This window comes from Babylonia areolata, chromosome 28 (assembly GCF_041734735.1).
Source record: "Babylonia areolata isolate BAREFJ2019XMU chromosome 28, ASM4173473v1, whole genome shotgun sequence".
In the NCBI taxonomy this organism is placed as follows: domain Eukaryota; kingdom Metazoa; phylum Mollusca; class Gastropoda; order Neogastropoda; family Buccinidae; genus Babylonia; species Babylonia areolata.
This window is the reverse complement of record NC_134903.1, coordinates 21,915,520-21,930,856: the sequence shown is the minus strand read 5'-3', so window position 1 is coordinate 21,930,856 and position 15,337 is coordinate 21,915,520. Positions and strand designations below refer to the sequence as shown.

At 48.1% G+C, this 15,337-nt stretch overlaps 1 protein-coding gene across 1 annotated transcript; it reads left to right on the top strand.

Moving 5' to 3' along the window:
• The first annotated feature begins 1,161 nt into the window (after window positions 1-1,161).
• LOC143302111 (uncharacterized) lies at window positions 1,162-10,345 on the top strand. The gene is made up of 4 exons (XM_076616644.1): window positions 1,162-1,767; window positions 3,720-3,898; window positions 7,942-8,183; window positions 10,075-10,345. The coding sequence occupies exons 1-4, from the start codon at window positions 1,176-1,178 to the stop codon at window positions 10,316-10,318; spliced, it is 1,257 nt and encodes a 418-aa protein (XP_076472759.1). The 5' UTR covers window positions 1,162-1,175; the 3' UTR covers window positions 10,319-10,345.
• The last annotated feature ends 4,992 nt before the right edge of the window (window positions 10,346-15,337 follow it).

Here is a 15,337-nt window from a genome sequence, read left to right as displayed (position 1 = left end):
TTTATTGGCTTTTAACGTAGATATATGTCACTACTGGTACCATCTAAGGAGAAACTGACTTTATTGCCTTTTAATGAACATATATGTCACTACTGGTACCATCTAAGGAGAAACTGACTTTATTGCCTTTTAATGAACATATATGTCACTACTGGTACCATCTGAGGAGAAACTGCCTTTATTGGCTTTTAATGAAGATATATGTCACTACTGGTACCATCTGAGGAGAAACTTCCTTTATTGCCTTTTGATGAACATATATGTCACTACTGGTACCGTGTAACCCAGCACTACCTGCCACACGTGAAGTCTCCCAACAACAGACCAGGCCGAGGAGGAAACCTTTCCCAACGGCTGTGAAGGCGGAAGAGGATGACCAAAGGACAGGGGGAGCTCTTATCCTTGGCTGGAAGTCCTCCTAGGAGACGGAACTCTGAAGAAAAAACCTGCACCTTCCGAGGCCGTTCTACACGTGGCAGTATCTGCACCTGTGGGACTGTGAGCGTGGGTAGACGAGAGAGAGGGGAAGGGACTGCACAACTCCTCCTCACACAAAAAAAGTCACCTTTGCTGGTCAGGCAACCAGGCGAATGTCGGAACGACGATCACACTGACAGGTGGGCCTGCCTGCCTGCTCGTCCGTCCGTCCGACGGGAGACTCCAACATGTTACATTTCCGAGAGACTGGCTCTGTCTCTTGATAATCCTTCTTGAAATACGATGCTTGAATGATCGATAAATATGATTTGCAACCCCACTGCGTGCGTACCAAAGCAACAGCTGATTTATTTCAACATTTCTTTTCTAAGTACAAATCATGTTTAAATCAACCAGTAAGTCTCTCTCTCTTTCTCTCTGTGTGTGTGTGTGTGTGTGTGTGCGCGTGTGTGTGTGTGTGTGTGTGTGTGTGTGTGTGTGTGTGTGTGTGTGTGTGTGTGTACGTGCGTGCATGTACTTAGATCATGACGAATGACTCAACCAGTGTCTGTCTTCCTGAAAAAAACAAACAAACAAACAAACCGAACGGGTACCAAACTGTATACATTGGCAACTAACTGCATTCTGATGCCCCCCCCCCCCGCTCCCTGCCTCACCCTTTGCAGAGTGAAACACAATTACGCGTCGCCAGTCGAGGAGAAAACATCAAAGTAGGGGAAAGAACCGAGGTCCACATCATGAGCGCAATCAAAAGAGATGACTTCCCTTTACGAGACCACTTCAATGTCCTTCTCACCGCTTGGGTGGACCAACAGAGGGACAAACATGATTTCTTCTGCTGCTTCACAGATTCCATTTCTCTCCACAACGTCATGCAGGTTCCAGCTGAAATTATTTACGTCGACAGACGTTTGTCATCAGTGGTCATGCGATATGCTTTGTTCAGTTGTTCGTTAAATCCACGTGGCAAAACCGTAAACAGCACCCACACCACTTCCCTTCAAACGGACTTCAACTACGTGGCTTACTCTAAGAGAGCGTGTCGAAAACACATGACGTCGACAGCTCACGTAATTGTCAGACCTGAAAAAACAGGAATTGTGGGGCCTGGAGACGCAGAAAGCAACTTCGCTGTGTGTGTGAAGGTTGCGTACGGTGAGTTATCCCCCCAGAGTCTCGTGGAGTGGTTTGAGTTCGCCAAGATTGTTGGGGTTGGCACAGTGCAGGTGTACTATCACACTGTCAACGAAGCGGCCATGCAGGTGTTCAAGTATTACCAGAAGACCGGGTTCGCTCAACTGTCGCCTGTCACACCGGCCGTGAAGAAAGGTGAGTTGTCACTATGGTCAACACTGGTCTCTGCACGTCAGTGTGTGCGCATAGATGCACATGCACAGACACAGACACGACACAAACACAGACAGACAGACAGACAGACAGACAGACAGACAGAGAGAGAGAGAGAGAGAGAGATACACATACACAGACACAGACACAGACACAGACAGACAGACAGACAGACACACACACACACACACACACACACACACACACACAGATACACATACACAGACACAGACACACACAGACACACAGACACACACACACACACACACACACACACACACACACACACAAGAAATAGGGGAACTCTCTCCAGATCCGGAACAGCAACATCATCAACACGTTTCTACCGCCCACTGCCAACAACAACAAAGACACCACCACTACCACCACCACTGCTAACAACAACAAAGACAACACCACCACCACCACCACTACCAACAACAACAAAGACAACACCACCACCACCACCACTACCAACAACAACAAAGACAACACCACCACCACCACCACTACCAACAACAACAAAGACAACACCACCACCACCACCACTACCAACAACAACAAAGACAACGGCACCACCACCACTGCCAACAACAACAAAGACACCACCACCACCACCACTACCAACAACAACAAAGACACCACAACCACCACCACTACCAACAACAACAAAGACAACGGCACCACCACCACTACCAACAACAACAAAGACACCACCACCACCACCACTACCAACAACAACAAAGACACCACCACCACCACCACTACCAACAACAACAAAGACAACACCACCACCACCACCACTACCAACAACAACAAAGACACCACCACCACCACCACTACCAACAACAACAAAGACAACACCACCACCACCACTGCCAACAACAACAACCTCCACCAGCAGCACCACCAACAAAAATAATATCACCACCACTACACCACCATAACACACCACCACCACCACACACCTACTACACCACCATCACACCACCACCACCACACTCCACCACCACCACACACCCACTACACCACCATCACACCACCACCACCACATACCCACTACACCACCATCACACCACCACCACCACACCACCACCACCACACACCCACAACACCACCATCACACCACCACCACCACACACCCACTACACCACCACCACACACCCACAACACCACCACAAACCACCACCACCACACACCCACAACACCACCATCACACCACCACCACCACACATCCACTACACCACCACCACCACCACACACCAACTACACCACCATTACACCACCATCAGACCATCGCACCACCACCACTACCACTACACCACCATCACACCACCACCACCACCACCAGCCATCACCATCACCGCCACCAACAAAACCACTTCTACACCACCACCACCAACAACAACAAAGGCAACGCCAGCACCACCACTACACCACCACCACCATCCAACAGCAACCACAGCAGCAACAACACTACACCACCACTAGACGATCACCACCATCACCACCACCACTACCAACAACAACACCAACCACCACCACTATTCCACCACCATCACCACCACCACCAAAAACACCACCACCACCAACCGACACCACAACCCCACCACCACCACCATCACCAACAACAACACCCACCACCACACCTACACCACCACTACCACTACCAACCACCAACAGACACCACCACCACCACCACTACCACACCACCACCACCACCACCACCACCACCACCACCACCACACCACCACCACCAACCACCACCACCACCATCACCAACAACCACCAACAACAACCAACAACAACCACCATCACCAACACCACCAACAACCACCAACAACAACCACCACCATCAATCACCACATCACACCACCACCACCTTACCCCCCCGTCCCAATACCTCCCCCCATCCCCCATCCCCCCATGTCCAGGTCACCCTCCCCGCGGGTTCCAGAGACCAAGGTGGGAGGAACAGGCATGGATGGATGGCACTGTGGCCTGCAACGACTGTCTGCACCGCCTCCATCGTTATCGCTTCGTCGCTGTCCTCGACTTTGATGAGCTGCTGGTGCCCCTTCTCCCTTTCTCCACCTTGGAAGGGGTGATGGAGGTGAGGGAGGGTGGGTGTGGGGTGGCTGGGTGGGTGGGGGGTAGGGGTGGTGGTTAACAGGTAAGGGGGTGTGGGTGATGGGAGGTAGGAAGTTATTGCTTTGTCGCCGTCCTCGACCTTGATGAGCTGCTGGTGACCCTGTTCCCATTTCTCCACTTTTGAAGGGGTGATGGAGCAGAGGGAGGGTGGGTGTGGGCTGGGTTGGTGGGTGTATGGGAGGTGGGGGAGGTGGTGGTTAACAGGTAAGAGGGGGGGGGAGCTATTGCTTTGTCGCCGTCCTCGACTTTGATGAGCTGCTGGTGCCCCTTTTATCCTTTCTCCACCTTGAAGGGCGTGATGGAGTTGGGGGTGGATGGAAGGGGGGGGGGTGGGAGGGGGGTGGAGGGGGAGGTGAGAGGTGGGGGAGTGGAGGTTATCAGTAAGGTGGAGAGTGGAGGTTATCAGTAAGGTGGGGTGGGGGGAGTGGAGGTTATCAGTAAGGTGGGGGGGGGGGGGGTGGAGGTTTTCAGTAAGGTGGAGAGTGGAGGTTATCAGTAAGGTGGGGAGTGGAGGTTATCAGTAAGGAGTGGAGGTTATCAGTAAGGTGGGGAGTGGAGTTATCAGTAAGGTAGGGAGTGGTGTTATCAGTAAGGTGGGGAGTGGAGGTTATCAGTAAGGTGGAGAGTGGAGGTTATCGATCCAGGTAAGGTGGGGAAGGGAGGTGAGTGGTAAGTGTTGTGTGAGGTGGAAAGAACAGGTTAACGGTAAGAAGGGTGGAGAGTGGACGTTAATGATTTAGGTAAAGGTGGGTGGGAGGTGGGAGAGGCAGTGGAGGTTCACGACCCGTTGTCTCGCACTATTATGGTCAGACTTCCAGGGTTTGGATCTTGCTATCGTGTGTGAAGGTTTCTCTGTTCGAAGAGGTAAAACCTGGTTCCTGCTGATCCCCCAACACCCCCCGCCTCCCTTCTCTACCTTGGGGTGGTGGAGGTGTTGCAGGTGACGGGGGTGGGGGGTTGGGGGGCGTGGGGGTGAGGGGGTGAGGGGGAGTCGGGGGGTTCGGAGACTGTCTGTTTGTGTTGAAATGTTGCACATCATGTTGCACGCTGTATATGGTAACATCCCCACAGTCTTTTACTTTTTGTGCACATTGTATTTGGTGACACAGACTGCTCCTTTTCTTTTTTTGCACACTGTGTTTGGTGAAACAGACCAGTTCTGAACTTTTTGTGCACACTGTATTTGGTGACACAGACCAGTCCATAACTTGTTCAGCACACTGTATGTGGTGACACAGACCAGTCCTAAGCTTTTTGCGCGCAGTGCAAATGGTGACATCCCCACAGTCCTTATTTTTTTGCGCACATTGTATTTGGCGACACAGACCAGTTCATAACTTTTTGTGCACACTGTATATGATGACATCCCCACAGCCCTTAACTTTCTGTGCACATTGTATTTGGTGACACAGACCAGTTCTTAACTTTTCGTGCACATTGTATGTGGTGACACAGACCAGTTCTTAACTTTTCGTGCACATTGTATGTGGTGACACAGACCAGTTCTTAACTTTTCGTGCACTTTGTATGTGGTGACACAGACCAGTTCTTAACTTTTCGTGCACATTGTATATGCTGACACAGACCAGTTCTTAACTAATTCAGCAAACTGCATGTAGTGACACAGACCAGCCCTAAACTGTTTGTACACCTGTATATGATGACATCCGCACAGTCCTTAATTTTCTGTGCACATCGTATTTGGTGAAACAGACCAGTTTTTAACTTTTTGTGCGCGCTGTATGTGCTGACGAGGACCAAGCCTTAACTGTTTGTGCACCTGTATGGTGACATCCCCACAGTCCATAACTTTTTATGCACACTGTATTTGGTGAAACAGTCTAGTTCTTAACTTTTTGTGCACTGTATATGGTGATGAGGACCAGTCCTTAACTGTCTGTGCACATACATAATTATGGTGACATCTAGTTCTGAACTTTTTGTGCACACTGTTTTTGCTGACACAGACCGGTCCTTAACTTCTTCAGCACACTGTATGTGGTGACACAGACCAGACCTAAACTTTTTGTGCGCACTGTGTATGGTGACACCTCCAAAGTTATTAACTTTTAGTGCACACGAAGACCAGCCCTTAACGGTTTTTGTTGTTGTTGTTGTTGTTGTTGTTTTTTGCACATATATATGGTGACATCCCCACTGTCAGTAATTTTGTGCACACTGTATTTAGTGACACAGACAATTTCTTAACTTTTTGTGCACACTGTATATGGTGACACAGACCAGTTACTAACTACTTTTGCACAACACCAGCCGCCGTGGCGAAGTGGTTAGCGTCGCGGACTGACGGCTGGGAGGACGCGGGTTCGAATCCCAGCGGAGGTGTTTTTTTCGGCCCGTGGCCGGCTCCTTCCCAGAGTTGAGTGTGCTGTGGGCTTAAATGGGGAGACTGGGAACACACAGTCGAGTGTCATCCACTTCAAGGATGCGTCTTTGGGTGTGTTGCTCTAATTACCTGACCAACACTGCAAGTGTCTGTATCTCTTGGGCCTGGTTAACGCCGGGATATCATTATGACAGGAAGCGTAGAGTATAGCCTTGTCACGCAGTCCCAAACCAAAATGGACCTCCATAGCAACATCGTCATCATCATCGTCATCCTCCTCCTCCTTCATCGTCATCAATATAAACAAAATAGTCTAAAAGTCTGTGGCCTTTCATGACCTGCTCTCATGGTGACCTCGAGATTCGATACCCCTCCACTTCCGTGCTTGGGGTGAGTCCTGCCAATTCAATGTCGTCAGTGTCGGCAGATTCATGGGGGGCTGTTGTTTGAGGGACGTGGTGGCGGTCTCCACTCTGGGAGGGGCGCTCACTCAGTCTGACTCCGCGACTAAGCCATTATTGTCGTTAGTAGGGGACTTAGTAGGTGGTGTCCTAAGTACGTTAAAACAGAACAGGCACCACTGAACACCACCGAAGTGACTCAGCAGCAGTGCAGGGTCTCCTCTGATGTGTGGCCTCCTGGCGACCTAACATCGATGGTTCCCTGTGGACTGCCGACGCTAGAACTGCGACGGACGATCCCGGGTGTGGCCGTGTATGGGGGAATCTAAAAAAAATAATGAGCGGCGTGGGAGTAATGCCACTGAAACGGTGCAGATGATGGGGCAGCAAAACAACAACAACAGCAGCAACAACAAAAAACAAAACAAAAAACAAAAACAAACAAACAAACAAACAAAAACTTCTTTTGCACACTGTATATGGTGACACTAACCAATCCTTAATTTTTGTGCACCCTATATACAGTAACACAGGACAGTCCTAAACGTTTTGTGCACACTGTATCGGGTGTCCCCAAAAAAGTGAACCGCTTTTTGACAAGTATTTTCTCAGTGATAGAGAAACGGAATTCATTGAAAAATTTCACACAGCAACCTTAGGGAATGATCAACAAGTCTGCAAAACATCTAAACGTTCGGACGGCAAATTATGCGAGTATTGTCAAATTCAAAGCAGCGTGTCAAAAAATCCAATATCAGAGCTGTGCAATGTGACCTTCATCATGTTCATGCCAGCTGCCAGGTGTTGGCATCTGTCAATCAGTGTCAGTCTAAAAATAGCCTGTCTGGGTGTCAAGTCTATTGATTTGTTTTTATTGTCGTCTGTATCCAAAATCAGTTGTCCAAAGTTTCAGTCTGGGAGGATCAACCGTGCCTTTGAGTGAAAGTGATAAGGTTACCATTGAAAACTGTTTCAAGGAGAAAGTGAGTTTTCCTCTGATACTGGATTTTTTGACATGCTGCTTTGAATTTGACAATACTCGCATAATTTGCGTCCGAACTTTTAGATGTGTTGCAGACTTGTTGATCATTCCCTAAAGTTACTGTGTGACAATTTTCAATGAATTCCGTTTCTCCATCACTGAGAAAATACTCGTCAAAAAGCGGTTCACTTTTTGGGGGACACCCGATATGTGGCGACATCCCCACACAGTCCTTAACTTTTTGTGCACCGTGTATACACGGTCACACCCCTTCACAGGCCGCCCTGCTGCAGTTTCCAGAGGCGGGAGGATTTCTGGTTGATTCTTACATCGTTCTTCTGGACTGGCCACAGGCAGACAACTCCACTTCCGTTTCCTTTCTGCGCTACCTGGACAGGACCACCAGCAACAAGTTAGACAACTTTGGGCATGGGAAGAGCTCTCCCAAAGTTATCGCCCTTCCAGACCGAATGTTGGCGGTGCAAACGCATAGCTTCACTACCATGGGCAACTACTCAAAGTAGGGATTAAAAATAGGCCTACACACGCGCGCGCACACACACACACACAGAGCATACACACAAATGTATACACACTTACGACTGTGTGCACACGTGCACGACCGCACACGTATAGACGCACACACGCACACACAAAGGCACACTCACGCGCACACACACACACACACACGCACGCTCGCACACACACACGCACGCACACACACACACACACACACACACACACACACACACACACACACGCACACACACACAGACACACACACACACATACACACACACACACACACACACACACACACACACACACACATGCACAACACGCAAAAAAATACGCACACACGGAAGCAAACACGCATTTTATTTCAAGTCTTCATTATTTTGTAACTGTCCACCCACACATCCATCCATCCACCCATCATCAGTCCAGCCAGCCAGCCATTCGTCCACCCACCACACATCCATTCATCCACCCACCACACATCCATTCATCCACCCACCACACATCCATTCATCCATTCATCCACCCACCACACATCCATTCATCCATTCATCCATACATCCACCCACCACACATCCATTCATCCACCCACCACACATCCATTCATCCACCCACCACACATCCATTCATCCATTCATCCACCCACCACACATCCATTCATCCATTCATCCATACATCCACCCACCACACATCCATTCATCCACCCACCACACATCCATTCATCCACCCACCACACATCCATTCATCCATTCATCCACCCACCACACATCCATTCATCCATTCATCCATACATCCACCCACCACACATCCATTCATCCACCCACCACACATCCATTCATCCACCCACCACACATCCATTCATCCATTCATCCACCCACCACACATCCATTCATCCATTCATCCACCCACCACACATCCATTCATCCATTCATCCACCCACCATACATCCAGTCATCCATTCATCCACCCACCACACATCCATTCATCCACCCACCACACATCCATTCATCCATACATCCACCCACCACACATCCATTCATCCATACATCCACCCACCACACATCCATTCATCCACCCACCACACATCCATTCATCCATACATCCACCCACCACACATCCATACATCCACCCACCACACATCCATTCATCCACCCACCACACATCCATTCATCCATACATCCACCCACCACACATCCATTCACCCATACATCCACCCACCCATCCACCTCTGTCCATTGCAGACACCACGTGCTCGGAAACAGCCTCAACACAACTTCCTGCACAAACCACGTATCCATCCGTCATCCATCACTTATTCATCCATCCACTACCGCCCGTCATCCATCCATCATCAACCCATCCATCCACCCACCCACCCACTGCACCCGTTCCCCCTGTGTCCATTTGCAGAGCCCAAGTGCTCGTGGGCAGCCTCGGTTCAACTTCCTGCACAAACCACCCACCCATCTCTCACTCATCCATCCACCACCCACCACACAACCACCCATCCATCCTCCCACCCCACCCACCCACTGCACCCGTTCCTCCTGTGTCCATCTGCAGACACCACGTGCACGGGAACAGCCTCAACTTCCTGCACAGATCCATCCGTCACCCAACACTCATTCATTCATCCACTACCCATCATCCATCTATCATCCACCCACCCACCCATACACCCACCCGTCCACCCACCCACCCACTGCACCCATTCCCCCTGTGGCCATTTGCAGACACCACGTGCTCGGGAACAGCCTCAACTTCCTGCACAGATCCATCCATCATCCACCACTCACTCACCCGTCTATCATCTACCCACTCACACATACATCCACCCGTCCAAACACCCCACCGACCCACTGCACCCGTTCCCCCCTTGTGTCCATTTGCAGACTTCACGTGCCCAAGGAAAGCCTCACCTTCCTGCACTACAGACTGTGCAAGGAGGTCAAGTGGAACCACTGTGACTTCGAGCGCACCAGGGACCCGTGCCTCCTCAGGTTCAAACCCAGCTGGGTGCTGGCCCTCAGCCGGCTGCCCCTCGTGAGGCTGGGCTGCAGCAGGGACTACAACCGCTCTGTGGCTGCAGAGGCCCGCAGGGGTGGTGGGCGGGCGGTGAAGGCGGCGACCCCGTGACTTGTACTTTCACTGCACGTGCTGCACGTATTTTTTGGAGGTTTTTTTTTTTTCGCACGTGCATTGTTCTTGTTATTATGCATGTAGCCTTGATCTTGACATTCTGTTCGCGTGCCATGTCCTTGACATTCTGCGCGTGCCGTGTCCTTGACATTCTGCGCGTGCCATGTCCTTGACATTCTGCGCGTGTCTTGTGCTTGACGTTCTGTACGTTGCTTGTCCTTCACACGCTGCACATGTTTTGCCCTCAATATTCTGCACGTGCCTTGTCCTTGACATGCTGCACATGTTTTGCCCTCAATATTCTGCACGTGCCTTGTCCTTCACACGCTGCACATGTTTTGCCCTCAATATTCTGCACGTGCCTTGTCCTTGACATGCTGCACATGTTTTGCCCTCAATATTCTGCACGTGCCTTGTCCTTGACATGCTGCACATGCGGTGTCCTTGACACTGTGTACGCGCCTTGTACGTGACATTCTGTGCGTGATGTGTCCTTGAATTCATCTTTTTTTTTAATTTTTTTTTTTTAGTGGGTTTAGGTTGGGCAAGTGGGGAGGAAGTTAGCCCCACTTTTTTGTGTGAATTTGTTAGATCTTTCTATAGTCTTGAATGTTTGTGTGTCTGTGTCGAATGAAATGAATACAGATCTGTTTTTTCGTTTTATTCGTATTGCTCTTGAGTGGTCTGTTTTCCGTTGTGGCCTTTTTGCGAGAGAATTCACGTCGGTGGAGGTTTCCCCACCCTTTTCGGAGCGCTGAAGAAGGAACTTTACATTGTTGTTGTTGTTGTTCCTCCTCCTCCTCCTCCTCCTCCTTCTTCTTCTTCTTCTGCTTTCCCTTCTTAATATCATTAGCATCATCATGAAGATCATGATTATTGTAATTATTGTCGTCACCACCACCACCACCATCATCATCATCGTCATCATCATCATCATAATGTATCTTCAAATTAATAGGAAGGGTGAGGGGTTATGAAGGAGAAAGGAAGGGGAGGGAAGAAAAGATGACATCAAAAGACACCCGACTTTGTTAAGTCTGTGGTCCTCTTCTTCTTCTTCTTCTGCTCCTCCTCTTCCTCCTCCTCCTCCTTCTTCTTCTTCTGCTCCTCCTCTTCCTCCTCCTCCTCCTTCTTCTGCTCCTCCTCTTCCTCCTCCTCCTCCTTCTTCTGCTCCTCCTCTTCCTCGTCCTCCTCCTCCTTCGTCTTCTGCGTTCGTGGGCTGCAGCTCCAACGTTCACTCGTATACACGAGTGGGCTTTTAATTTTACGTGTGACTGTTTTTACCCTCCGCTGTATAAACAGTGATACTATGGTCAGAGAATGGTGGTGGGGGCAGGGCGTAAAGGAAGGGGGTGGGTGGGTAAGGGAGGTGTGAAAGGGAAGAGGGGAGAATGAGGAAGCGGGGGTGGGGGGTGAGAAGGGGTGTGTGTGTGTGGGCGGGAAGGTGGGGAGGCAATGACAAGAATCATAATCTAATACCAAAGCAAGTGATGGAGTGGAGTGATAGCCAAGAGTTAGCACGTCCGCCTAGAAAGCGAGAGAATCTGAGCGCACTGGTTCGAACCACGGCCCAGTCACCAATATTTTCTCTCCCTCCACTAGACCTTGATTGGTGGTCTGGACGCTAGTTATTCGGATGAGACTATAAACCAAAGTCCCGTGTGCAGCATGCACGTAGCGCACGTAAAAGAACCCACGGCAACAAAAGGGTTGTCCCTGGCAAAATTCCGAAGAAAAATACACTTCGCTAGGAAAAACAAATAAAACTGCATGCACGCAGGGAAAAAAATACAAAAATATGGGTGGCGCTCTCAGTGTAGCGACGCGCTCTCCCTGTGGAGAGCAGCCGGAATTTCACACAGAGAAATCAGTTATGACCAAAAAGAAAAAAACAAAAACAAAACAAAAAAACAACAACAAAAACAAACAAACAAACAAAAAAGAAAAAAAAAAAAACAAAACAAAAACAAAACAAATACAAGTTTCCATAGCATGATAACTGTTCGTTATTGTTAGGGGAATGAACTGGTAGTATTAGCAGCATTGACTTGGAAGTTGTGTACCATTGAAACGAAGAGAGTTACTTCTCTTGTTGTTTATTGTAACGAAGCAACCACCGCAACAGCCTTTGTTCTGGCAGTGTCACCCCACCCTCATTCCCACCAGAACGACGATGATGATAATTTGTATTTCTAATTTGTAGAAATACAAATCTCTCTCTCTCTCTCACTCTCTCTCTCTCTCTCTCTCTCTTAATCATAACAGATTTCTCTGTGTGAAATTTGGGCTGCTCTCCCCAGGGAGAACGCGTCGCTACACTACAGCGCCACCCATGTGTGTGTGTGTGTGTGTGTGTGTGTGTGTGTGTACATATATACGTACATACAAACTTGTTATAATAGCAAACCCGTTCCGTTACCAAACAAACTTAACCAGCATCTGTTCGAAGTGTCATTTTATATAACTTTTTCTAACAATTTATCATCATTTTCAAGAAAAGCAAAACTGCATGGTAGAACAACAACAAAAATAGAAATTATATGGCTTTCAAAGAAATATTTGGAAATAAACAAATGTGTGTTTGTATGTATGTATATTTATATATGTATATTCATTCATCAAACACACTTTTACGTAGAAAACAATTATGGATAACGTTCAGGGATCAGTAGCCCAAGTTAGCGTCAATACGTTCGAACAAATCCATATACGCTGCATCGCATCTGCTAAGTAGATGCCTGACTAGCAGCGTAACTCATCGCGTTTTGTCAGGCCTTGAGAAAGAAAAAAATATAAACAAAATATAACAAAACTGAATAAATAAGTGTTTTTTTAAAGCCCAGGAAATTACAATTTCACCTAAAAAAAAAAAGGGGGGTGGCGTTTTCTCTTTCGCAGAAACCCATTATCTGCTCGACCACCACAATTAACTGTTTTCTTAGAGAGATTGGTGTTCGGCTTTGGTCATGACCACAGAAAAACTTCATCCATGCCGGACACGTCAGGCAACCGAAAGACCAAATTCTAAAGTAAATTCTCTCCAGCCCACACGATTTTTTTCTTCTTCGTTCGTAGGCTGCAACTCCCACGTTCATTCGTATGTATACGAGTGGGCTTTTACGTGTAAACCGTTTTTACCCCGCCATATAGGCAGCCATACTCCGTAGCATGGGGTGTGCATGCTGGGTATGTTCTTGTTTCTCTAACCCACCAAACGCTGACATGGATTACAGGATCTTTAACGTGCGCTTTTGATCTTCTGCGCGCGAAAACACACGAAGGGGATTCAGGCACTAGCAGGTCTGCACATATGTTGACCTGGGAGATCGAATAAATCTCCACCCTTTACCCACCAGGCGCCGTTACCAAGATTCGACCCGGGACCCTCAGATTGAAAGTCCAACGCTTTAACCACTCGGCTATTGTGCCCGTCTTTTTCCAGTCAGTCTCAAGCCTAAGTTTTTCAGCGTCAGCCTCCGCTTTTCATTTCAATTTAAAGCCTTGAACCCTCAGCACCATCCTCTGTTTTTAGCTTCAGCTGTTTCCTTTCAAACTGTCTTCTCTCCGTCCGCTCATCTCTCTCAGCCTTCTGCTGAGTTCTACGAAATCACTGAGCACAATTCCTGCAATATCAAACTCTGTCCCCATAGACACCAGTTTCTCAATGGGAGTGAGACTTTCTTCCGCCATTTTACTTTCTTCCTTGTTGATGCACAACTATCAAACGTGAAGTTCAAAAGTAAAACCAGTCAGTGCCCATGTGTGCGTAAATCACCCGTTATACAATTTCCTGTCACAAAGGAGCCTAAATCTTGATTCAGAGCTGTTATGATAATTAGGACTAGAACCTCGTTCTTCGTTTACTTTAAACGAACTTTGATTATTACAACAACCCCACACACAAATCAACACTACACACTGAAAGAACAAAAGGAATAATTAGATATATACTAGGATTATAATTTGAATGTTTTATGCGTTTGAAATTCCATGTTGTGTGAAGATTTTGATTTGACGTGTAGGAATCAATAATTATTTCTAACCAGTATATAAACTGTATAAATGTATACTGTGTCCTCAGCTTGTAAAAGAGGAATGAATGCGCAGTGATTGTTTGAGTACACAGATGTGTGCTTGGTTACGAAACGAGCCTAACCGGTGGACTAAACAAGTGGAGTGATGGCCTAGAGGTAACGAGTCTGCCTAGGAAGCGAGAGAATCTGAGCGCGCTGGTTCGAATCACGGCTCAGCCGCCGATATTTTCTCCCTCTCCACTAGACCTTGAGTGGTGGTCTGGACGCTAGTCATTCGGATGAGACGATAAATCGAGGTCCCGTGTGCAGCACGCACTTAGCGCACGTAAAAGAACCCACGGCAACAAAAGGGTTGTTCCTGGCAAAATTCTGTAGAAAATTCCACTTCGAAAAACAAATAAAACTGCACACAGGAAAAACAACAACAAAAGAATGGGTGGTGCTGTAGTGTAGCGACGCACTCTCCCTATGGAGAGCAACCCGAATTTCACTCAGAGAAATCTGTTGTGATAAAAAGAAATAAAAATACAAATAAACCTGGCAACAACAAATTCACTTAAACTAAATACAGTCACCCCGCCCCAACAGCCCCCCTTCTCCCCCAACCTGGACAAACGTCCAAGGTTGAACCGTGGATTCATTCAACCTTGCTGCCAGGGCCTGTTTGTTTTCAGGTTTACTACTACAACACACACACACACACACACACACACACACACACACACACACACACACACACACTTGCATATTAGTCAACAGGCTAGCAAGCCATGTCGCAGACACCATTTGATTAAGGGGAAAAAAGAAAGAAAGGACAACCATCTCACAAAAGTGGGACCAGATCCAACACCACACTGGCATCACCAGAACGACGCCACGTTAAGAAGGGCGGTCAGAATAGCATAACTTTTTTTTCTCCAATTATCAGCATCCATAACATTCCAACAACACATAGTCCTCTGAATGCGAGCTTGGCTTTCCA